The sequence below is a fragment of the Micromys minutus genome, assembly GCF_963924665.1.
Source record: "Micromys minutus genome assembly, chromosome: X".
NCBI lineage: Eukaryota > Metazoa > Chordata > Mammalia > Rodentia > Muridae > Micromys > Micromys minutus.
In genome coordinates this window covers 104,535,311-104,561,932 of record NC_137970.1, presented here as the reverse complement: position 1 = coordinate 104,561,932, position 26,622 = coordinate 104,535,311, and the positions used below count along the sequence as shown (strand labels likewise).

At 43.9% G+C, this 26,622-nt stretch overlaps 1 protein-coding gene across 1 annotated transcript in view; it reads left to right on the top strand.

The window, feature by feature from the left end:
• The first annotated feature begins 7,670 nt into the window (after positions 1-7,670).
• GPC4 (glypican 4) overlaps positions 7,671-26,622 on the top strand; it is a 107,550-nt gene continuing 88,598 nt past the window's right edge. The window contains exon 1 of the mRNA XM_080910978.1: positions 7,671-8,363. Coding sequence (XP_080767104.1) covers positions 8,204-8,363 — 160 coding nt within the window. The 5' untranslated portion in view covers positions 7,671-8,203. The remainder of the gene's footprint in view (positions 8,364-26,622) is intronic.

Below are 26,622 nucleotides of genomic sequence, written 5' to 3'. Positions count from 1 at the left end.
TAGAGCTTAGCATGTCCAAGTCCCTAGGTTCTATCGCTAGCCAAGCACAAAACACTAGTAGATCCATATGAATTCACACATTTTAACAGGCAGGAAATACAAATTAGACTAGATTAGAAAGGGCAAGGACACAGCTCATTTGGTAGAGTTCTTTATGCAGAACACACAATCCCCTACATTTTGCTCTCCAACATGCCTTCTTCTTAAGAAAGTGTTTATAACTGGGCAAATTGGTGCATGCCTTTAATCCCATCACTCAGAAGTCAGGGGCAGGCAGATCTCTGTGAGGTCCAGGCCAGCCAGGTCCACAAAGAGGATCTCAGGACAGCCAGAGCGGTTACATAGAGAAACCCTATCTTGAAACCAGGAAAAGAAAACAAAAACCAAAATAATCCAACCAAATAAATTTATTTAATTCATTTAATTTATTTAATTTATACTTTTGAGACAGAGTCTCATGTAGACCAGGCTGGCTTCAAACTTACTATGTAGCCATAGACGATACTGAACTTGATGTACTCCCGTGTCTACCCCCACAATGACAGGTTTGCAGGTACATGCCACCACACCTGGTTTATGTGGTACTGGGGTTTAAACCTAGGGCTTTCTGCATGCTAGGGAAGTACTACTAAGGAGCCATATCCTCTGTTCTCAAGAGTTTTAGTCTTAATATGACTTTTTAAAATCCTAAAATTGCCAGTCAGTGATGGTGCACACCTTTAATCACAGTACTTGGGAGGCAGAGGCAAGCAGATCTCTGAGTTTGAGTCCAGACAGCACTACACGGAGAAATCCTGTCTTGAAAAGCAAAAACAAAACAAACCACAAACAAACAAAAAGGAAAAAAAAATCCTTGAAAGCAAAGGAAGCAAACCAGGGCTTTCTTGGAGGTTGTGGATATGAAAGGCTACGAAAAAAAAAAAAAAAAAAAAACAAAAACAACAACAAAAAAAAAAATCAAACTCATCTTCAAGACCTTGTGTCTGCCAGAAGGTTCCAGGCCCTCTGAGAACTACTAAGAACATGCCCATTAGGATGATCATATAAAGCCAGACTGATTGAGAAAAGCTAGCATCTGTTAGCATGGAGGGACAGAGGGGAAGGCTACTCCCCCTGGGGTGCATGTCTTAGATTCCATTCTCTGCCAGGGAGGAAAGTGCGTGCAGGTTTCAGTCTCCGGCTCATTTGAATGCATTATTGTTAGAGTGTGGCAGGAACGGTGGCGGTGCTGCAGACATTGCCCATCAGTGGCTCAAAAATGACAAATGTCAAAGTGTGTCTGACCTGCTCTCCAACTCTTTTTATCTGTGCTATGTCTTTGGAATAGAAATGCCTGCTTCCCGCTGGGTCTTCTTAAAAAATGCATATTGTCTCTTCACATAAAGGCTGAGATGGTGGTGCTGATGAAGGGAGAAGGGAGAAAAAATAGTGAAGAAATTCATGGCAACCCCTCAGGTTTGAAGTTCAGGCTCACAAACCTGTTAGATTACACAGGCCTTCCTTCCATTAAGAAGTTTCACTCGGGCATTTAAGGCATTCTGTTGCTTTCTCGGTGAGCTTTGTCTCTATCAGTTTCTTGATCGTACTGCAGAGAAGCAGATGCTATAAAGTCCATTTCAGGGAGGGTGTCCCTCGGTGCCTTGAAACCCCTGGAGAGTGAAACTGTCACAGAGTAAATTATCTGCTTTGCTGTAGGAGGACCTAGAACCAACCTCTTACAGTACCATAGGCCCACTACGTCTGGGTTTGTACTGGTTTCAATTCTAAAGGATTAAGCACAACCACCAACATGCAAAAAGAGGAAACTGAGATGGCAGTCTCCATTTGGATATAGGCCTTCTTCTTACCCCTAGGTTAAGGCCACTTGATCTTCTGAGCATCCAAAGTTTTATAGAACTAAAATGCTATTTATTGTTTTGCTTAAAATCAATGTTTGATTATCTCAGCAGGAACTATCAAGTCTGACCTTGAATTCGGTGTGTAGCCAAGATGACTTTGAACTTCTTGCTCTTTCTACTTTCACAAGTGCTTATTGGCTCACACACTATGACATCGTGTGTGTGTGTGTGTGTGTGTGTGTGTGTGTGTGTGTGTGTGTGTTTGCAGGGACTGAACTCATGTCTTTGTGTATACCAAGAAAGAACTTTATCAACCATAGGTAACTTTTTTTAAATAAAAAATTTCCATAGTGTTGGGAATGAAGGCAGAGTTTTGCATAAATTCTCTATCGATACCCTATAGTCCAAGCCCTAAATCAATCTTTGTATAAAATTAGTAGTCACTTAGTATAGCTTGCTTAGTTGCTTGAAAAGATGAAGAACCAAGGAACAACAAGATCCAGTGGGTGATATTTTGTCTAAGAACATGTTGAGTTTGTCTAACCAACTTAAAAAATAGTTTAGTGAGAGTCTCATGCAGTACAGACTGGCCCGGAAATCATTTAGTAGCCAAAGATGACTTTGAACTTCTGATCCTCCTGTCTCTACTTTTCAAGTCCTGGGATTACAAAGGGTGCTAAAAATTGGACACAAAGCTCTATTCTATCAGCTGAGCTCCATTCCTAATCCTGTCCAAACAAACTTTTACCAGTTCTGAAGCAGTAGCTCACTTTGAAAACCAGAAGATTTCAAACAGAGGTGTTTTAGTTCCCTGGGGGAAATGCCCAGTTTGGAATAGCTTCCAGTGCTAAGGGGAAGAATTCTCAGTATGGATTCTGTACAGGAGCAAGGTTGGCAGTTGTTTGCACTGAAGGTCTACAGACAGGAACTGCTGCTATTTCTGCTTGGAGTTCCCCAGGTAGGCTTTCTGAAGAAGGAATCTGAGAGAACTGTCCATGGAATGGAGAAGAATGACAGTATATTCTTAGGATGAGTCCAGTAAGGACTCAACAACTTAGCACAACTAGGAAAGAAATCTGCTTTCTTCCCATCTTTTTATTTGACGGTGTGGGGAACTCACCAGTTCAAACGTTAAATCAAAAGGACCTGATTTAACTTATTCTCTTTGCTTGGAGGATAGTACAATGTGTTCCCATGCCCCATCAGATGAGAGACCCATTGTGATGGCTTAAATATGCTTGGTCCAGGGGTTCGCACTATTAGGAGGTGAGGTCTTGTTGGAATAGGTGTGTCACTGTGGCTGTGGGCTTTGAGACCCTCATGCCTGAAAGCCACCGTTCTGCTAGCTTCTTTCAGATGAAGATGTAGAACTCTTAGCTCCCTCCTCATGCACCATGTCTGCCTGGACGTTGCTGTGCTCCCACCTTGATGATAATGGACAGAACCTCTGAACCTGGAAGCCAGTTCTAATTAAATGTTGTCCTTATAAGAGTTGCCTTGGTCATGGTGTCTGTTCACAGAAGTAAATCCCTACCTAAGACAGCCCCCATCTGGGAAAACCAGGCATGTTATAAGTGCATTATATCTAAGCCAACCTTGGCTTATACATCTTCCCTCCCCTTAGAACTAAGTGTTATCTGGCCCACTGTGTGAGTGCCAGGCTCAGTTATTAATCTGAAGCAAAGATAAATCTACAGGATCTGGGGAAGTTACACATTTACTACTGATCCTAAACAAGACCCAGAGCACTGTATTTTCTGACAGAAATACTATGGGATTATGACAGATGCTTAGTTTCAGTTTTGGTGGTTCAGCTTCTCAAATATCTCTGTGGCTCTGAATAAGCTATATAACCTGTCTGGGACTTGGTTTTCTTGTCTCTTTTAAGAAGAAATCCAAAGACTGCTATAAGACCGTGCCTCTTAGCAATGTCAGAAGCTAGGCTCATATTCCCTACCTATGTTCATGCAGGCATCCATAATTAAACACACACACACACACACACACACACACACACACACACACACACACACTGCATGCCACATCAAAGCAGGAGAGAAACTTTCTGAGAAGAAAAAGTTCAGTGGTGGGAGAGGAATTCAATAAAAACAGATATGCTCAAAGCATATTATATATGTATATATATGTATGTATATGTGTGTATGTATGTTATTGTAAGTGGGTAGATTCAAATAATGACACAAAATTCAAAATCTCCTTGTGTTTGAAGGGATGCTAGGAGCTGGATCATTGCCCTGGGTGCATTAAGCTTGTATTGTATCACCGAGTTACAGCCTAAGTCCTAGAGACACCTACTTTTTCTTTTTCAGGTATGAGGGTATACTCTCAAGTGTCTTGCAAAGTATAAAGTATTATAGCATCACATTGTGGTATTCCTGTGTAATAGAATATTACTCATCCTTAAAAAAGGAGGAAATGCTCTAATATGTTAAGATCTTGAGAACTTGATGCTGAATGAAGGTAGTCAGACAAAATGTACCCACATTGTATAATTCTCTTCATACAAAAAGTCCGGACTAGGCAAAACCCTAGAAATAGGGAGCAGATTTGGTGGCTTTTAGGGTCTAGAGTGGGAAAATGGAGTACTCATGAGTATATGGATTATTTTCAGGACAATGAAAATACTCTGGAACTAGCTATGGTGATGACTGAACAATGGTAGGGCATTTTAGATGTCACTGTATTGTGTATTTTATTTGTGCGCCATCTATATGTGTTTGTACATATGCAGAGATGCATGTGGAGGTCAGAGGTTAACCTTGGGAGTTTTGCTTTGTGAGACAGGATCTCCTACTGGGACCTAGAGCTCAGAGCTCATCCATTTGCCTAATCTGAATGGCCAAGGAGCCAAGCATCCGCCATAGCATTGGGATTGTACAGCAAATGAATGCCTGTACATGGAAGAATTTTCATTTTGTTTTGTTTTTTGAGACAGGGCTCCTCTGTGTATCAGCATTGGTTGTCCTGGAACTGGCTTTGTACACCTGGCTGACCCTGATGAACTCAGAGATCCTTCAGTCTCTGCGTCCCTAGAGCTGGGATTAAAGGCATGTGTCACCATGCCCTATCCTACACTGGGCTTTAAAAAAAAAAACTGGTTTTGGATACTGAACTCAAGATTCTCATACTTGTATGACAAGCCCTTTGACAACTTAGCAAATTCCTCGGCCCTCAATTTTATATATCTGTATGCGGCCCAAAATGGTAAATTTTATGTACACTTTACCATATTAATAAAGAACATCAAAAGTGAAATCTGAACCAAAGTCACGTGACGTTTAACTGTGAACCGGCTTGTCCTCCAGTGTGCATTCCTCCAGCAGGCTGAGGCAGAGGACTTATCCTGGTGTAGGTGCATCTCCAACCTCCTTTGGCGAGCCGGGGTGGAGGAGGGGAGAGCATCAAGAGTGAGGGCCATCTGAAAAGCTTCCATCTGGGTGATATTTGTTTCATAGATTGCCAGTTGTTCACCCTGTTTGTATTTAAATGAAAGGAGGCTTTGAAGTGGGAGCCGCCTCTGAGCAGGGCTTGGGGTTCCTGCCTTCCCTAGTAAAGTTCAGACTTGTTCAGATCTGCCTGTAGCCAGAGGTTACTGTTTCTGGTAGAAAAGGCTCAAGTTTTGGTTAATATTGCACTAGGAGGAAGAACATCAGTGACTTGAGCTGAGCAAAAATGAGTTTCTCTTGCTGTGAGAGGCAATGTTCTAATGTGGCGCTTTTATACATTCTAGGAAAATCCCTTTCTTATTGTCACAGAGTTTTATCTTATTTTCCTTTATTTTGAAAGAGGGTCAAGTGTAGCCCAGGCTAGCCACAAACTCCTTATGTCTTTGAGGCTGGTCTTGAACTCTTGATTTTCCTGTCTATACCTTCTGGGATTATAAGTGTGCATCATATACCCAATTAATGCTGGTTGCATCTCAGATCAGAATTCCTTTGCTGAAGACTATCTTTATGTAGGAGTCAATGAAAGTTAGGGTGCTGGGCTAAGCATTAGCAGTTTGAGGATTACCTGGATTATTCAAAAGTTCCTTGTAGATGACAGGGAGCTGAGTTTGCATAAATTAAATATGTTGCCAGACATCAAAACTTGTAAATCCCAGCTGAGTGTGGTGGTGAAAACCTTTAATCTCAGCTCTTGGGAGCCAGAGTCCAGTGGCTGTCTGAGTTCAAGGCCAGCCTGGTCTACAGAATGAGTTCCAGAAAAGTCAGGGCTACACAGAGGGAGAAACCCTCCCACAAACAAACAAACAGAACAGAAATGGGAAGTCCCAGTTACAGACAGATCATAGTTTATCTGTTGGTGCTACCGCTCTGCAAGAGTTAATGTTTTGAAGAGGAGTCTGCAGTGGGCATTCAAAACAGCCCCACTGGTTTCCATGGCTCCTCACAGCCAACCATGTCAACGCGGTTTCCAAAGAACAGTGGAGGAAGTCTCCACAAACCCTCTGAGGGCGATAATTGTAATGATGGTTCATATCTTCACCCTATGTAATTTTATGGGAATTGAGAGTCTAGCCAAATAATAAGCTCCAGCCCTTTTCATCTGCCCAGTTCCCAGTACACTCCCGAGGTGTCTGAGGCACTTCTCACCCTAAGCTCTTAAAGCAGATTATAACAATAACAACAGTAATGACAAGTTCACAATCTGCACGGTTCCCTTCATTAAAGGAGCCCTGGGAGCTTCAAAAACACTCATTAATGGAATCTGACAAAGCTGGGAAGGTGGGAAGACTCACCCATTCCCAGTTTTCTTGTGGCTAAATGTAGATCGGGAAGGATTGGAAATCTTGGGCTGTCCTTCTCTGCCACCACTGCGGTCTTCCATTCAAGAGTTCCGGGACTCTGGAGGCACTGGCTTTAGAGGTGAGTGCTAGTCTAGTTCTTAGCGTTTTTTTTTTTTTTTTCTTTCTGCAGGTGTCAATTACTGTACCTATGACAGGGCAGTGTGGGGGTCAAAAGTTTTCCTGAGCAATCTTGATTTAGCTCCGTCTCCTCGAGGTTCAGTGATGTTTCTAGCCAGTTTCAGAGTTTGTATTAATTGCAGAATGTAGGGGGTGAGCGTTGAGTTGAACACTGTGTGGAGATGAAGCAGGATAGAGTTAGGGACTAGCCCGTGCTCTTGGGGGAACACTGTGTGATGGGAAGCAGGCTAAGAGGAGGCCAGGTGAAGCCCTCAGCCCAGCTGTGAGTTCCAAGTACCCTCCCAGCGTTCCCCCCACCATCCACCATCGGCCACTGTTTGATTCAAAACAATGCCAATAACATGAGCGGTGCCTTCCTCACCCAGATGCTGGTTAGAAGTGGTCCTGGATGCTGGGTGGCAGCAGCTAGGCTGGTATTGGGGCTGAAGGGTTTAGTGCTGTTCTGGCCCACCGGGATAGCAAGTCAAGTGGCTGTGGGAAAGGTTTGTGGCTCAGACAGGGGCTCAAGTCCCCAAGACCCAGGGCCACCAGGATTTGAGACTTGGCCCCTTAAGCGGGAAGAAACTGCCCTTTCCTCTCTTTGTGGGGGACGGGGGAGGGGGCAGGTTCCCCGCCTCTGAAGAGGAGGGCAGTAGGGAGGAGCCCAGCAGGGCGTGTCCCAAGAGGGAGCGCCGCGCGCCCGGTGCGGGCCCCCTAGGAAGTGGATTTGGCCTGCTCCAGATCCAACCCAGCTTCCAGGTTTTCTCCCAGCCCGGCCCTGCGTGCTCCCGCCTGTCTCGGGCTCGCCCCCTCCATGCCCGCCCCCTCCCTCCCTAGGGCCGCCCCGCTTGGCCAAGTTTGCGGAGCCTCGCTGTGCGAGCCGGGCCAGTCAATCAGCGGCAGAGCTGAGAAGGGCACAGCCGCGCGGCCGAAGGCGGTGAGCTGAGCCGAGCTGGGTGAGAGGAGCAGCGCCGGGTAGCTGGAGCCCCGCGCCAGCGATCACCCGCCGACGCCGCCTACACCAAGCTCTCCTGCGACGCCTGCCACCTTCCCTTCCTTTCCCGAGCCTTCCCTGAACCCTGGCTAGCTGGCCCGGGTTCTCTAGCCTTCGGAGTCCCGAGGTCACCAATCCTCTCCCTAGTCCCTTGGGTCCCGCGCCCATTCCACGCCTTTTTCCTTGTACCCCACCCCGGCTGGGCGCCTGGCACAGGGGACCGTTGCCTGACGCGAGGCCCAGCTCCACTTTTCGCCCGCGTCTCCTCCCCCTGCCCTCCTCCTCCTCCTCCTCCTCCTCCTTCTTCACTACCAACTCCAACTCCCCGGTTCTTGCTCCGCTCCTGAGTGTTGACTCCGCGCCTCTCCGCCCGCTCCGCAGCGCTGCTTCCTATCCGGTCTCATTCTGTCCCCTAAAGCTGGGAGCGCGTCCGTCAGGGTCCGCACCATGGCACGGTTAGGCTTGCTCGGGCTTCTTGGCACCCTGGCCGCGCTCAGCGCCTCGCTGCTGGCTGCGGAGCCCAAGTCGAAAAGTTGCTCGGAAGTGCGACGTCTCTACGTGTCCAAAGGCTTCAACAAGAACGATGCCCCTCTCTATGAGATCAACGGTAGGTGGGAATCCTACACACACTCCTATTACCGAGCGGTGGGCACCCCGGAAAAGGGGGCGGCCCCCCACGCCTCACCAGGTAGCCGAGAGGGAGAAACCGGCAGGCAGGAACCCCGGCTTTGAGCGGGCACCGCGAGTGGAGGGGCACCGCCGGTTTATTCAACGCCACTCAGGTCCCTTGCTGCTGCCTCCCACTCAAACCCACTCTCTCACTTCTGGGGAGTCGCTCGGGACTCTGGCCCTTAAAGTGCGTGGCAGGGGCTCTCTCGTCTTTTCCGGGTTGAATTTCTTACTGGGTTCCCCGCTTTGTTGTGTGGGTGACGATGAGGCCGAGTGGGGGCGGGGTGGGGAACCTCCTGGAGTTTACAGATTCCTAGGGGCGCAAAACGTGGGACTTGAATGAGCGGCTCATTGACGTTCTCCTAAAACCCCTCTCCCCGCCTCTCTTCCACTGCAGACACGGATTAGTTTTTAGGAGCTGCAAGGGCTTTAGAAGTCACCTTTAGAAAGAGAACGCTTTACTCTGTCCTCCTTCAAATCCCGACTTTTGGGAAGTCTCCAGCTTTCCGGAAGGTGTTGGATAAAAAGGGTATTTCCCTTCCTTTTTCTCTTTTCTCACCTCATTTTAAGGGTTAATTGCACTTTCAATTACAGACCTTTGAAAGGACTGATTACAGGAAACCTAAATCTCAGATTGGAGATGGTTATGCAAATGAAGATGGCTTTGCCTCTGAAAAAGTTTACCGGATTTCAGCCCTGGGGGGGTTGCGGAGGGTGCGTACGGTCTTTGGGAAAGTTCTCCTGGAGCGCTGGGCTGGCAGCCGCAGGTACGCCCTCCCCTCCGGCTCCCGAGGTCTCCAGGCCCGCTGGTGGCCGTGCCTGGGCGAGTCCTCCTCTGTTGTACTCGATTTTTGAAGCCACCAACTGTTGCGCACAGCCCTGTGGGCTGCCTGCCGAAGCGGCACAGGTAGCTAGTTCACCCCGGGGGCTCAGAAGGAGCCACGAATCTAACTGGCTTTTGGCCAGCTTAACCTAACGGAGGAGTTAGAGATGTGAGCCCTGAAGGCCAAATCTCCATTCCAAACCTTTCATGGAAGTGTGCAGAGAGCGCCTTTGCCTCGCTGTACTGGTTGCCCGGGTGGGGCAGGCAGGGGGCCAGCAGCCAGCAAAGGAAATACTGTAATTTTAACCAGGCGCTTCCAACGACTTAAGAAAGAAGACTTGGGGGTCATCTTTTGGAAGGGCTATTAATAACCTTGGAGATTAAGTGCAGTTATCAATTACATATAAATTACAAAAGTAATTGAGGGAAGTTCCTGGGCACTTTCAGAGTGTAACCGGCCTCCGTCTAGAAATAGAACGGAGGAAATTGTTGATGGTAGTCCACTGCACCTTGGCAGTTGTCAAGTAACTCACAAGCTACTGATGAAAGGCTGTTTGCCCTTCAGCTGCCTGTCTTTTTGGGAACTCAAGTATGTCCTTCCAGCTTCATGATTTTATTGGTTGTAGAGCTCTGAAAAGCCCCCTTTCTTTCCCCTCTTCCTCCTGCCCTACCAGTAAAAGAGAATTGAACCAGCAGCGGCAGAGGCTTGGGGGCTCTGCAGGTCAGACCTGAGGTCTTTGTGCCCTGCAGTTTGGGCCTGGGTGCTTCAGATATGATTGGCACGAAGGTTATAGTTGTCATTCCCACATTCTGAAGGGAGGCATGCATCTATGCACTTACTGGGACAGTGACAAGTTTCCATCTGCTTGTGCAAACAATATGTGCCTCTGAGGTGAGCTAGAGGCATTGTGGCAGTGGGCTATGAAATCACCCTCCCCAGGTCCTTCAGGTTTGTGGTGTGCAGTCTCTAGAGAGGCAGGACGTCTTCCCCAGCCAGCATCTAAAGGAAAAGGAAGTTGAAAAGGTGGTCAGGGATGCTGGGTGTTTCCCTTTGATTGTCTTGGGCACCGTAAGACACCTGAGGTACATCTATCTGGTATGTCTATCTGGACACCCCCCAAAAAAAGATAGGGAGTTATTAGTGCCCAGCAGCAGGAAATGGAAGCTAATGTGCTCACACCCAAAACATTTTATTCTTTTTGTCTTGTCCTTCATCTCCCTCCCAGGGCTGCTGCTTTTATTTCCCCCTTTCAGTGACCTACTGGACCGCATTCTCCTGAGGAACAAAGGAAGTGCCTTTTTAGCTGGAATCCTTGGAAGACCACCAAGGACTTTAGCTCATGCAGTGCAATTTCGCACCACTTTCAACAATAACAAAAATGCATGACTGAATGGCTCAAAAATGTGGCGTTAGAGGCATTCATTTGAGTCTAGGACACTGTCACAACACAGACAGACCCCAGCAAATACCTTTAGATGGCTGGCATAGAAGCAGGCTAATCTTTACCATCACCATGGTCTCTCCAGTGGCTCACATTAGCCTCATCTTCTGTGGACTAGCCTTAGGTAATTTTGGCCATTTGGGGAGGCAATTCTGAGGAAGTCATTGTAATGACCTGGCATGAGCCTAGATCTGAATGAATTGGTTGCCAAGCACTTTCCTTGAGAAAAGTATGTATTTTCTTCAAAGCCAGGGATGATTTTACAGGCAGTGGGTTGCAATGTCCACAAGTCTAGTTCACAGGACCCTAGGCTTATGCAGGTTTAATGTTTTATTTTGTGTGGAAAGAATGCTGAGGCTTGAACTTTGGGCTTTGTATATGCTAGGCAATTCTCAGTTATAGATCATACTTGCGACAGTCTTGATGTTCTTTGAGGGTGTCAGGGAGGAAGTATATCATACATACTGCCTACATGCTTGACTCCAGTACTTCTAAAATAATGCCCAGTCTACGTGCCATGATCACAAGATATCTGTACTGGCTTTCAATGGCCGTATCTATTTTTTTTTTTTTTTTTTTTTTTTTTTTTTTTGCCGTGCCTGTTATGTGAAGTATTCTGGTTTAGCATCACAGAAGCAACAAGAAGGGTAGGCAATCAGCCCCCTGCCCCAAGCCCACTGGGCTTGGTAGTAGGGAGATAAGCCATTCCCACATACTTGGAATGCGCTGTGACGTGTGATAAGTACCATGTGAGTGAGATGAGAAATGTGGGCTGGGGGGGGCGTGGCGATCTAAGTGGTAAAGCATGTGGTTAGCATGTGCCAGTCCCTAGGTTCAATCCACAGCACAAACAGACAACACACAAGGAGAAGGGATTGGGACTGGAGAATTAAATAGGCAGTGGTAGTTTGTTAGTATAAAATGATATGCTAGCTAAATGTTTTTTAAAGATCCATTTTATGTACACTGCTGGTTTGCCTGCATGAATGTCTCTGTGAGGGAACTAGAGTTACAAACGGTTGTTAGCTGCCTTGTGGATGCTGGGAACTGAACAAAAAGCAGTCAGTGCTCTTAAGCCCAGAGCCATCTCCTCAGGCCCTGCTCTCTAAAAATCCTAAGCATTTCATTAGGATATGTGACAATAGCACATGAATAGTATGCTGGAATTGCCTCGAAGAGCATGGCATTTAGTTAGAAATAGTATTGCCTTCATAAAAGGTCCCTTTTTACAGCAGCGCAGACTAATACCACGGAGAACTTTATCCCAGTCACTGTCCTCTTGGAGCCATTGTTTCTGTTCTGTTTATCTTTACGAACAAAGAACCTGTGAACAAGTACCCGCACTTGAAAGGCTCATAAAATCCATCTCAAAGGATTCTGGGAATCACTTGAGCTACGGTTCGGACAGAGAGGAAGGGTAGGAAGCAAGATACCGAAATTTTAGTGTAAGGCAAAGTATGTGTTGCAAGATTTGTGGTTCCTCTCCATTTAGCTGGGTTGGATTTTATTATTTATTTTTTTGAGACAGAGCCTAATGATATAGCCTTGGCTATCCTATCCACTGTGTAGACCAGGCTGGCCTTGAACTCACAGAGATCTGCCTGCCTCTGCCTCCTAAGTGCTGGGGTTAAATGCAAGCAACACCATCATACCCAGCTGGGGTTGGATTTTGTTACTTACCTTGTGATTTTTTTTTAATCTATTGGCATCATCAGTTCGGCTGTCTGTGTTTCATTTGAGAGTGTCTTATTGAAGCCCAGGGCCCTGTACCTTCAGGACTAAAGCAACTGCCTTCTGAGTGTGCTAAAAAAGGCTACTTAGTAACAGTTATGGCTTATGCAGTTGAATCTCTTTTAGAATCCATAAATACAAAATGCTTGATTCTATGTAATTACTATTTTACTTTTATTTGATTCACCTCAGGTTGCATGCAATTTTGGGATTAGCTGGAGACTCCACTGAGGAAGGAAAAAGGGAGTTTTCTGAACATCAGTGTTAGTCTGAGTCAGTCTGAAGTATCCTTACTTGGTTCCCCAGTAATTAACTATTTTATGTAGCACAAGGTTTGTTCCTATATGCTAACAAAAATACATTTTTCACCTTATAATAGCTAATAGCTATTGTGTAGTTTCTTTTGGCTCAGGCCCATGTTAAGGACTTTGTCTCATTTAAAGGCCACAACTATTGTCTATGCAGTCAAAAATTATCACCTTTAATTTACTCATAGAAACTGAGATTGGAAAGGATTAAGAAATACATTCATGTGGCTGGAGGGATAAGCTATCTCTCATGGCTCAGCAGTTAAGAGCACTGAGTTCCATTCCAAGCACCAACAGTCAGCAATTCCAGTCACAGGGGATCTAACGCCCTCTTCTGGTCTCTAAGGGCACCAACTATGCATGCAGTACACAGGTATATACAGGCAAAACACCTATACACACAGAAGTCAGTAAATATGATATTTAAATAAGAAGTACATTCAGAGTTGTACAGATTGTGAGTGGCAGAGGCAGGGTTGGAACCCAGGCCTTCTTTGACATAGGAAAAAAATAGACACTGTGTTGTACTAAGACAGGAAGATATAGTCTTTTGTTCCTCTGGAGGTTCCAGAGATCTAAGTTAGGCAGCACTGCCCTCACACTGTAGTGGAGAGGATCCAGTCATCTCTTCAACAGGCAAAAATTCAAACCCAGTTACAGATGGTATAGAATCCATAGTAGGAGGAATATACATTATTTCTTGGACCATAGGGATCAGTGACAGTTTCTAGGGAGGGAAATGTCATGGCTTGTGTTGTTCTAGAAAGATAATTAGCAACATTTTGGAGTGAAAGGAGTTGGTGAGGCAAGAGATAAAGGCAGGCGGATCTATTAGGAGGCTATTTAAATAGTTCTTAACTCATCTGCCTGCCACTCAACTTCCCATTTGGTTGTCAGCTGCTTTGGATGGAGTCATCCCACTGTGTTGAGCTTCTGTGGCTCCAGGTATCTTAAATCACCCTGTTTTCATTGAGTCACTGTTGAACTCTCCAAGAGTTCTGTGCCCAGCAGTAATGAAAATGTCCCAGGTGATGGGCTCATGTAAATGGTTCTATAGCACCCGTGATGTTATGGCATTATACTTCTATAGTGTAAAACAATCTCATTGGTCTGTTCTACTCCCAGGAATCTTGGACTTAAACATCTAAAAGAAAAAAAAAAAAAGAAGAGAATAAATTTCCATGATGTGTTGTTGTTACCCTGAGAGCATTGTTTTGCTTTGAGGGAGTAAATGTAATTATTGAACTAATACCCGAGCATTATAGATTCCTCCATCCTCTTACGTCTGTTTATCTGTGTGTATCTGTGGCAGTGGCAGGAAGTTGGGTGGAGGTGCCAGTCAGATGTGCTTGTGAATGTCAAGATAGCTTTGGAGTGTTGGTTCTTTTCTACCTCCTTGTGGGTCCCAGAATTGAACTCAAGTGATCAGATAGGCACCTATACCTGGTGAGCCATCTCATCAAGGCCCTGTTATAGGACATTTTAGAAAAGATTCAGAATTTCATATTTCTTCATACCTTGAGATAAGGGTTTTAGGAACAAACAACTGAAGTGGTTATGATTGTATAATTTACAAGAGCACATTCCCGTGGTCGGTCTAGAGCATCGAGCTTGTTTAGTGTATATGAGTTATGCTTTGAACCAAAATCTAAATTTTATATTTACCAAGCATAACAGGATCAGAATATTTTATACAAATAAGCAGATAGATTAAAATATGAACAGGTAACAGCATTTCCCATTCCACTTGCTGAAACATCTGTTGCTTACTAGAGAGAACATGAAAGTACAGAAAATCCACGAAGCGATCCCATTCTGAGGGTAATTTGAAATATTATATTTAAGTTCTGATGCATTTAATTTAGCAATCTGGTGGGAGAGAAAAAAAATCAAAGAGATCCATTAGCCAGGTATTCAACTTTTGAAAAAGAAACTCTAACAAATGTTCAAAATTAGGGGAAAAAATTGAATGGAAGAGTTAAAGTCAATAACCTCCAGGAAGCCTGGAAACTATGTAAAAACATCTTATTGGAAGCCCAGATAAATGTGTGCCAGACATCAAAAAGACCAGCTGCTTGGGGGAAGAAAAAAAAAAAAAAAGAACCGCATGACTAGCTGGCAGAGTGAAGTTGCTTTAGGGAGAAAAGATTCTCTTACAGAACAGAGGCCAGAGCAGGAGAAGTCCACCAGGTATGGCGAGGCAGGTACACACTAGAAATTAAGTGAGACAAAGTTAATTGACAGCGACTCATGTAAGGTAGATTGAAAATTCCTCCATGTTACCAAGATAGTAAAAAAGGTAGGCGGAGCTCACCCCCCCCCCCAGGAGAAGCAGTATGGTTTCTTTAAAGGGATATCATGTCTGATTAATCACCCAGAGTTCCTTGCCAGGAAGAAAAAAGATCCTGAGAGGGCTGGGTGTATAGGTCAGTGATAGGACACATGCTTAGCATGCACAGGGCTCTGGATCTCATCCTTAGTATTAGCCCTTCAGTCCAATCAATAAAAGCATTTGGACACTGGGAAACAGACATACATAACTTAGGGTTTTAAAAGAAGTTATGCAATGGGATACCAGAGCAGAGAATACTTAAAATGTCTATGTATTTTGGGATAAGTAGGGATGTTGGTTTATTAATGATGGGAAATTAATTGAGGGAGAAAAGCAAGTCTAGTGCCTTAGAAGTAGACCGGAGAGGATCTGTTTTCTTAGGCTGAGTAGCTCTAGCCTAACTGACAAATTTGTTGTCTGATACTTGTGATGAGGTTCTTTCTTTGGAAAGGAGAGGCTGGGTGGTATTAGAGTGTCGAGTTTGAATGTCAAATTAGATTAGTGGCTGTCAGTTACATTGTAGTATAACATTACTTGGGGGAGATTTTAAAGCATACTGATATCTGGGGTACCACTCAACAGCATAATGTGTGAGTGGGGCTGTGTCCTGGCTGACTGGGTTTGCCCCCTCCCTTGCCCCACCCGTGTCTGGTACTAGGGATTGAAGCTACCTACACTAGGACCTCTTGGAGAAGTAAAGTGCTCTACTCCTGAGTGCTATCCTTGGCCTTCTTTTTCATCTTGAGACAGGGTCTCATTAAGTTGGCCTGGCTGATCTTGAACTCGCTCTGTAGCCGAAGCAAGGCCTTTAACTCTTAAGTTCTCCTGACTCAGCAGTAGTAGCTGGAATTTCAGGCCTCGGTGTGTATGTTTTTTCTTAATGACTATCAGCAGTTAAAAACCACTGCAGTTAATGATGTCTCAGGGCCATCTCATGTCTGAATTTCTGGGATTCTGAACTTTCCAATGAAATTGGCTCAGGTAAAAGCTTTCATACTTGCTTTAATTTTGGCTAGTCTGGGGTTAAGTGAATGCTTATTAAACTTGTGGAAAGATGTTTTAAATTCAAAATACAAGCACAAATCAGAACTAGTGACTCTTTGAAAGTAGACACATAAGGACATTGAAAGCCTTTTGGAGGGAATTAGGGCGAATCCAGCCTTCTTGTCATATATTGAATAAATGTCAGTATGCATGGCAATATTTCTTCTCTTTCTCTTTACTGGTAAAATAACCCCAAATCTCTTTATTCCCAACTTTAATGTCCTCTCTGCCACGTGTTTATTCTCTTCAAGTGTCTTATCAAGCAAAAAAAAAAAAAAAAAGCAGTACAACAAATCCCTGGGCTTCTCCTCGGCACAAGCATCCAGAACACAGCTGGGAATGTGGGAACTGCTGGACAAGCTACATGGCAGAGGCAGCTGTCAGAAAGCCTGTGCATTCTGCTCGGAGAAAAGGCCTTCAGAAGTCTCATCATCAGTAATCACTGAGCGGAGCCGTGTGCTAGGCTCCGGGGATACCGAAAGGTGGAAGACTGGAATCCAGCTTTTGAGTTTACATCTGAATGAGGCAGATAGATTACATAGATAGCATTTACACAGGAGGAGATAAGGTACTTCTGCTCCCGTAACCTATGGCTGACGAGTTGTTGCAAGTGTGCTGGCTGAGGCCGAGAGCTCTGAGGGTGTTATAGAAAGCTCTTTTTTTTTTTTTTTTTTTGAGAATCCTAAAACTTGGCATCTGATGGAAGTGAAGAGGCTAGAGCGGGGGATGTGACCAGAAGCTGAACACTATACACACAACCAATTTGTTGATCTGGGCCCTTTGACGCCTTTTAGGATGGAGTGGATGCCTAGACTGAAGGCACCCTTGAATTTTGAAGAGGTTTTTTTTTTTTTTATTTTAAATTATGTTCATGTGTGTGCCTGCGCACATCGTGTAGATGCTTGCCCAGGCTGGAGGCGTTGGTTCTCTCCTGGTGCTTGTGAGGTGTTAGGGGAGCAGACACCTGTCCTCTTCAAGGGCAGCATATACTCTTTTTTTGACTCTTAATTTTGTGTCTCTAGCCTAAGCCCTCTAGAACATCCAAGTTAGAGGAATCACTACTCTGCCCAGTTGGGGAAACTGACATTTTGACCTAAAGTCACAAGATGCAAGAAAACTGTCTCTCAGGTTTAAATATTTGAATATTGGTTTCTCTTTTAAACATTTACCAAACTAAGTAAATGTATAATGATAAGGAAAGAAATGTTACAAGTTAAAAATACTTAACCCTGTAGCTATTTGAACCTTTAAAAAAGAAGGCCTCCTTTGCCCTGTTAGACCCAATCTGAGAGACCAGACCCATGGGCTCCAGTTCCGTCATGCCAGGTGGCTCAGTGGTAGGTTCTTGAGAAGTGTTTTGTCGTTTCCAAAAGTACAGGTCTTACTAAAGTTTTATATTAACTCTGTGAATAGATTTTTTTTTTTGGGTGGTTCTGAGGGTGGAACCACGTACATAATTCCGTGTCAAGGGCTTCACATTACTGGTCTCGGCCCTCGTTCTAGGGACTGGCATTTTTATTCAACCTCCACGTTCAAATATTGGGAGCTGAACATTGCACATGCTCAGGGTATTGGAACGGTGGCACTTTTGGGAGGGAGATGAGCGTTTTTGAGTGGGGTTAGTGTCCCTATTAAAAGGCCTCAGAGAGATTCCTTGAGCGTGTGTTATAAGCAGTCAGTAGTGAGAAGCCTGGCACATGTGAAATAGGAAGTGGGCCCTCACCAGACACCGAATATGAATATGTCAGAACCTTGATTTTGAACTTCTTCTTAGCCTCCTGGTGGTGTTCTATCCACTTCTGCTGTTTGTAAGCCAATTCTACTTTATCACAGTTGCCTAAACAGGGCAAAGCCGAGTGTGCTTTGTTCCTCTCCACCTCCAATGGGTTGCTGTTACTGGGTTTGCTCTGGCGTGAGGGGACAGCATTGCATGGGGTTTGCTTTAATCCCAGGAGACTTTTCACATGGTCTGCTCCAGCACAACCCGCTGGGCTTGCAGAGGAGTTTTATGAAGCTTGACTGGTTTTGCTCCTGCCTCACAGGTGCTCATCTCGACTTCATCCCCACCATTCTTTCCAAGGCGACCTTGCTCACAGCTAGCCTGGCTTCATTCTGAACCATCCGGCTTGTGTCTCCCAGAGTGGCTGGAAGTTACTGCGTTATAGACCTTCCCTTGGTTCCCCCAAGTCCTTGATGTCAGCTTCCCAGCAAGCATGAGGTTCCTGGCATAGAGGTCTTCTTTTCCTTCCTCCTTTTCTTACTGTTTCTATTCTCTCACACATTTGTCTCATTGAGTGTTCAGTCTGGTGTTTAGTCAGAGACAAGAACAAAGCTCTCTGTCCTCGAAAACAGCAGTGGAAAGCATGTGGTTAGCAGCTCCCACTTGCAATGGTCCAGTCTGAGTGAGAGTGTCATTTCTCTGGCAGTCACGTCACAGAAGTTTGTGTGCGCGAGAGTGTGTGTGCGTGTGTGCGCGCGCGCGTGTGTCTGGTGTGTGCATGCCAGAAGAGGCGGTCATTACATTCTGTACAATTTAGAGTTGAATTTTTATCTACCATTATCAAAATTGCTTTAATTATACAACATTTCCCCTGCACTAAAACTTTTTTTTTTAAAGCAAATCGAGATAAACTTCTCACCAGCCTATCTTTATAGTTGCTCCCTCTCCAGGAAAGTCAGTAGGTTAGTGCTTTTGGGTCCATGGAAAGATTTCTCTTTTCTGTTGGCATTGGGGGGAGAGGGGGCTTGAAATTAGTTCCTTTTAAACTGCACTTGAATGAATTGCCATGTGGTTAATGTTTGGCCTTGTTTACCCTCAGTTTGGTACTAACTGTCTTTGCTCTTTTTGCTCTGCTGCTTCAGGTCCACTGGGCCTGGTTGCCCTTGGGAGAGACGGTTCTCGTGGGAGGTCAGGTAATTGATCATTAAGCAGTCTGACACTCTGGGGCCACATTCTCATTCAGGTACAGAGGCAAAAGAAAAATACCTTTCCCATTTAATTGTCTGCATCCATTTTCGTATGGTCTGAACCAAGATTCCAGCCATTTTTCTTATGGTCTCAACAAGATATCAGTGACTGGGTGGGATATGTATTTTTGTTTAGATGGTCTTCTATGGTACCTGCCACTTGACTATGTTTTCAAGATGTGTCCCAAACCTGCACTCTTCTTGTGATCAATCTCACACACTACCAGACTGATCCTGGTGCCTGTCACCTCTTGCTTGGATTCATTAGTGGCTCATCACCAGTATCCTTGCTTTCAACACAACAGTCAGTGTGTTCCTGTTTTCCTATACTTAACTCAGGTCACATTGCTTTCTCTGCTCAAAAGGCTCTAGTAGGAGACAGTGAGATGGCTCACAGGTAACAGCATTTCCCCCCAAGCCTGATGCCTTTTAAGTATCATCCCCAGGAACCACATGGTGGAAGGAGAGACCCAATTCTCACAAGTGTTCTTCTGATTTCCACTTGTCCACCATGGTGTGCACACCATCATCAAGTACACGAAACCAAACCAAATCTAATCTAAATGAAGTTTCTTGTTGCTCCCTGTGCCCCCCACCCACCCCAGAGTAAACCTCAGAGCTTCTGAAGCCATACGGTATCTTTCGGTTGTCACATTCTCTTTCTTCTATGATGACCCTGGCTCTCCCCTAATCACATTATCTTCTCTCCCTCAAGTACCCAGGCATAGTTGGTCCTTCGTATGTCACATCCTAGGCGCTTACCCGTGCTAGGTAAGTAATGTACATGGGGTTCCACCCCCAGACTTTGTGTTTTTTCTCAGTGCCGAGAATAGCCTGTAGCCAGAATATGGCTCACCCCCTCAACAAATTTCAGGCTTGATCACTTGCTGCCTCACTACAGAATCTTTTCATTATCCATATATAAAATAGGAAAATGCCCCCTCTCCTCCCACACCCCCCTCATCCACAGATCTTGTCATGCTCCTTCTCTGCTTTCTTCTTTGTTATCACCATCCAACCTTGGGCCAGGGAACTTGACCTCTTTGTTCACTGCCCAGAACTCGATGTCTTTAATATATCATTAGGTACTCAATATTTGTTGAATGGGGGCACAAATGAGCAGTTTTTGCAGATAAGCTGCTCCAAGGAGAAAGGTTATGGTGATCATGAGACAATATGCACATCTTAACCTTATTTTTCCTTATAGGAAGGGATACCTAGGCTGAGGATCCCATCCCGCTTGAGTTGGCTGTTCACTGGCAGGCACTGAAGTTGAAGTAGTGAGAAGGAGAGAGTTTAGCACCAGGCTTCACAGTCTTGCAGCTCATGGACTATGAAGGATTGGGGCAAAACTGTTTTCTTGAGTGTTTTAGACCTATGAGTCTCGTCTTATTTGCTAGGAGCCATAGTTTTTCATCATCCCTTGTAACCTGCCACCCCAACTTATGTATATGCCATTTGTGTTTCTGCCAGTGAGTCCTGGGGCCAGTTTGAGAACACTTATCAGAGCAGTACAGAGGTTATGGACCTGTTATCAACACCTAGAAGGAACACTATTTTTCTGGCTATATACCCTGGACAGTCACCTTTATCTGACAGCATGGGATTTGGGTGGGTACTAGAAAGTTCTAAGTTAACTCTTGGATCACTTTTCTATTGTATTCTAGAGAGGGATCAGTGTAGAAGCAGCGAAGCCTTTAGGTGTTTGTGAAAAGGCAGTGTCTACTCTCATCCCTTAATAATAGTGTGGCTCAGAATGGTGTTCTTTAGTTCAGTAATGATCGTTAGAGTACAACACTGGCTCAGAAAATATGGTTGGAATGTCCCTGTCAATTGGTAACTTTCCTCTCTGAGCCTTCTATTAGTGATGATGAGATAGCATGCAGGTCTCCTCTAGGAGGAGAAGAGGTCCCTGGCCACCAGCCTGGAGAGCAAGTACAGAGAGGCTGGTCACAGAGATTAGGACAGAAATAAATGTAACCCAAGTGATAAGTATAACACTTACAGGGCCACAATGGGAAGCCCCATGATACACCCAGTCACCAGTTCAAGAGCTAACTAGTTTTTAATTTTATTCTGTTTTACTTCATTTCTCACTTTTCCATCCTATTTCTTTTCCTGTGCTTAAGATTGAAGAACTTCACATAAGCAGAAAATGTGGTCGACCACAGGACTACAATACCTGCTACATGTTTTTTAGAAAGTTTAGATGACTGTTATGTATACAGTCCATCTTTAGATGGTGATTTCTTCAACGTCCTAAGGAGCTGGTACCATGTATGTGGATACCAGAATATAGGCAACTTTACTTACAGTTACAGTGAGTGAGTAGCCCTGAGATCCCAGTATTTGGAGTAGCCCTGAGATCCCAGTATCATACTGAAATGGCAAAGGCTGAGTGAGGGTCCAAGTTCCAATTGATGCAGAATCCCGACTGCATAGTAATAAATTGTACAGTGTATTCAGAGGCTCAGATCTTTGCTTCATGGTGGCAATTAGAATATACTCTGGTTTCAGTGCAAATTGAAGTGTGATGACTATTGTCAGAGCCCTATTTAAAATACTGTGACTTACAATGATGATTAAGGTAATGTGTCCAAATCAAAGTAAAAATGTTTTGTTTCTTAAAATTTAATCACTGAGATGGGCCTGGGGTTATGAAGGACACGTGATGTAGGCTAAACCATGGAGTTCATGATAGAGCTAAGCAATTCTTATCTAACCTGAGCTACAGGAAGAGAGTCAATGTATTTTTTGTTTGGTTTTGAGACATGGTTTCCTATGTAGCTTAACAGAGACCTAGCTGCTTCTGCCTCCCGCCTCCCGAGTGCTAGGATTATAGGTGTGTATTGCCACGCCCAGCTTCTGCTCTTATTTTATTTTCACTTTTTGCATGTTTATGTGTTTGCTTTGAACCACCACCACAACAAAGACTGGGTTATTTTTAAAGCACACAGCTTTTACCACTTTCATCATCGAACTCCTAGCTTCTGTTCTGGAGCCCCGATTATTTTCTTGGTTGCCTCTAAGCTTCAGAGTGAATTAAACACGATGGGTTTCCGGGGAAGAACATGTTTATTATAACATGTTACACATTCAGCGTGTGTAACAAAAGGGTTTGTTAATCACATGAGTGATGTAACTATGATGTTAGAAGATGTCTTAACATCCACAAAGGAGGAAAAGTGTTAACAAACATGCCAGGAACAATTGAGATCAGAACCATTGTGTTAATTTCAACAATCTCTCTCTCTCCCTCTCCCTCCCTCCTGACACTCTCCAGTTTCTGCTATTTCCCCTTGCCAGTGAATTGCTTCTTTCTGCTTTTTCCCCAGTGCTGGGGTTATGGGCGTACATAGCTGTGCTGGCTTTTTTCCCCCAGCTTGGGATTCAAACTCAGGTCCTTACGCTTTCCCACTGGGCCATCTCCCCAGCACAATATCTCTGGTTATAAAAGTAGATCTCTAAGTTGTTTTCGTTGCTATACTTCCTGGGGCCACTGTGTATTAGCAAGTGGTAAAATTTCATTTCCTTTAGAATACTGTATGGTTCACCCCATAGTCCTTTCAATTACTCAAATTTATGGAAGGCATTTCTCCAATTGACCATATTAATATAAGAGACTAATGGCAGCTCTGCTGTTCTGACAGGATATTTGTTTTCTTTCTTGAAGTCCTAGCAGCTGTTGTACCCTCATGTTTTCCACAGAGGAAAAACAACAGGGAAAATTGAGACATGCTTTTAATATGAGGAGAATGTAGCTAGTCGCTCAGAATAAAATGAAATGATTGCTTTGGCACGGTTATTAATTTCAGAAATGTCTTTGAATGTATGCTATAGGTTTGAATATTATTCCAATGCTTTGTGGCTTCCTAGAGTGACATTTAAGAAATGGAGATTTTGATCCTGTGTTTTGCCAAATATTAATTGCCTCAAGTTTTTAGGGCATTTGTTCTTAATTATCATAGAGGAATTTTCATCATTTTCAACAGTTCCTAGAAATGTGATCAGCAAGTTAGGTCAGAGATTGTATTGTTTTTTATTTTTTAGTTTTTTTTTTCAAGATAGGGTTTCTCTGTGTAGCCCTGACTGTCCTGGAACTCATTTTGTAGACGAGGCTGGCCTCGAACTCAGAGATCCACCTGTCTCGGTCTCCTGAGTACTGGGATTAAAGGTATGAACCCCTATACCAGGCTAGGGCTTGTATTTTCATAGCTGCATACTTGGTCATGTTGAAGAAAGTATTGATTGGAGAGTTACCCAAGGGATCATTAATTTGTCATGAAGGGTTTTGACTATGACAGTCATTTTATGAAATAAAGCAGACCATAAAATATTTATTTATTGTAAATTTTCTCTGTAACATAGGCTTGCCTGGAACATTCTGTATACCTACCTCAGATTATCCTTGACTTGATGTGATTTTTCCTCATGGTTGGGATTGCCACGATGGGTGTGAGCCATCTTGCCTGGTGGTTTATCATTACTTTAATTAAGCCAGAGTAGTAGAATGTTTAAATGTTCTAGATGTTCAGTGTTTGCGACTTTCTCATACACTACCAATTCACTTGCACTAGATTCAGGTGTATGAGAGGGACGGTTTGTGCCCATGTCCTTTCTCAAACAATTTATTGTCACTTTGACCGGGCACCTCTGGTCCTCTCTTCTCTTCCCCCATTTCCTAATATTTGTTTGCTTTTAATTAGTCAATAGTGGATTCTTTCCGTTTAAAGGAAAAAAAAAAAACCAAGAGACTAAAATGATTTCATCAGCTCTCTAATTTCTGTACTAATGGAAATCTGTCACTCCCTCAAACATCAAGGGTGCAATTTTAAAAGGAGCTGGTTATTGATCCTTGAACCACGTGTGTTTAACTAAAAAAAAAATCCTGGCAGAACATGAAACTTTAAAAAAATAATCACAAAATAATTAATGTAAACCCCACCTGCTTAAAATTATTTTAGCCATATTCAATTGGATTCCTACAGTCATAACAAAAGTTATTATTTACAACATTTATTTTGAGTAACAAGAGATCACATTCAGTGAGCATTCATTTTAGATATAATTTGAATACATTATGTGGATTAATGCACTTAATGAAATAGGAAATACAAAGTGGGGGGAACACAGAGGAGAGAATTTCAGATAGAATGAAGAATGTAAAACCAGCCCTATTACAGTAAATGATCTTTGGGCTTCCAGGTAGCTGAGGCAAAACAGGGCATCCAACTGCTTCTGCTCCTTATCTGATAAAAGGAAGCTTACCAGTTCTTCAGGCAAGATATTTTCTTAGTGTTCCTAAATCTAGAAAGAGTTTATTGTGGTAGGCTCTTTTGTAAAGACATTAGACGGGGTAATAATCAGTGTTGTCAACATGATTTTACATGGCCGTTTCTCCCACTGATCGCCCATAAAGACCAAAGAAATGGCAATCGAGACACTCAGCCGGGCTGACAGGTCTATGGGTCATCAGGGATCTTTAGTCTAAAGAGTCAGACTCTTCCCATCTTTAGTGGTCACTGTGTCCTTTGTATCTTTGGCTTCGTATCTCCTACTTTAGGAGCCAGAATTATTCTACGTAGCTGCCAACACCATGCATTAACCCTATACAGTAACGAGAAACTGGAAAACACTTTTGTTTTATGCTAAATGTATATCATAAAAATTCAAGAAGCTGTGGGCCATTTGATACTTTTTTTCAAAATGTGTAAATTACATATCCGTCTTTAGTTTTATATGTTTGTGTGAATGTGCAGTGATTCCTGTGTAGAAGTCAGGGGACAGGTGGTGGGTCCCAGGGATCGAACTGCCCCTCAGGCTCGGTGTCACGTACCTTAACCTGCTGAGACATTCTGTCAGTCCTTTCCTCCAGTGCTTATGTTTTTCTGATTTTTTAAAACATAACTTGTAAAGTTAACTGTTTTCAAAAAGATTTATTTCTTTTAGGTTTCTGCTTGTAGGTCTGTGCACCGTTTGAGTGCCAGATGCTGAGAGTTACTGACAGTTGTGAGTGACCATGTGGGTGTTAGGAATCTAACCTGTACCCTTTGAAAGAGCAGCTAGTTCTCTTTCAAACCACCGAGCCATCTCTCCAGACCCTAAAAACATTTTTTCTTAGCTTTTTTGTTGTTGTTGTTTTGTTTGTTTGTTTTGTGAAACAGGGTTTCTCTGTGTTTAGACTAGGCTGTCCTCGAACTTAGAAATCTGCCTGTCCCAAGGGCTGGGATTAAAGGAGGAGTGTACCACCAGTGCTTGACAAAACCTTTCTTCAAGTTCTGAGAATGGAACACAGGGCCTCATATATGCAGGACAAGTGTGCCTCTTCTTCTGCTTTATTACAATGAGATGATTCTATGACTATTTCTGGTGAAATGGATTAATTCATTGCTAGCCTCAGACTGTGCCCATGAGATCTAGAAAGCGAAATGAATTTGGGGGTGCCAGACAGCATCTACTCTTTTTCAGATCTTTGTTTCTTGTCAGCCCTGATTAATAATTATGTTGCTGGGACTTTGTACCTGGGTGCGTGTGTTGGCCTCTTGAGATTATGGTTTATGGCAAGTCACAAGTCAAATGCTTTGCAGTTAAAGATACTGTGTAGCAGCCACGGTGACAAACCACTTCTGTATCTGTCTTTTCCCTACCACAGTCTAGCCCTGCTCACATGCGTATATTTCTACATGGTTTAAACCACAGTGCGTAACAAGCTGGCAATCCGTGTTTGGCTTTGTTTGTCCTTGTGCTATCAGTTGAACCTTCGGGCCTCATGAGTTAAGCAAGTGCTGTACCACCAGGCTGCATGTTTGGCTTGTGTCTGCTATTTCCAAAGTGAAACTATAAACATGGTTCTATGGCTCTATACTGGCAATGTTTCCAAATGGCTGAATAGTACTGGTGTGTGTGTGTGTGTGTGTGTGTGTGTGCACATTCGCATGTAAGTATGCCTTGCACATTCTAGGTAAGTGTTCTACTTCAGCTCCTGTGAGCTATTTGATTCGATGCTGGGACACAGCACTGACCACCTTTATTCCTCACTTCAGTTTTATTGCCAAGTCCTTTACTTTCAGGAGATGTTAAAGAAGGAAGTGTGCCCTGGGCATAAAGACTAGTCTAAGCACAGCATCATCTTAAAAACCCTTCAGAAAGCAGGGAAAGCAAAGGGAAGCAAATTCAAATGTTCAACCGTGGAATTAGCACCGTAGGACCAGGTTCCCCTCCCCGCAGCATTTCCCAAATTGACCTTCCATCTAGCTTTTGCCAGGAACCTGCATCTCCTTTGGTTTCTAAAAACCCATATTTAGCAATATTCCTGGAAACAGCCAAAGCATTTACTGGTGGAAAGGCAGGTTAAACCTGCAGGTTGAGTATCCCCAGTTGAAGGGGGTAGTTCCTTTTCTCTTGCCTTTTATCCTTTTATCGGTGGGAGGTTTCCCATATGTCTCACTTAAAAACATACACAGTGACCAAACAAAACCCTTTCTGCTTACAGCATTTGTCATCTGAACAGAACTAGAAAATCCTGACTGCTGTTGTTTTTCTTAAAAGAG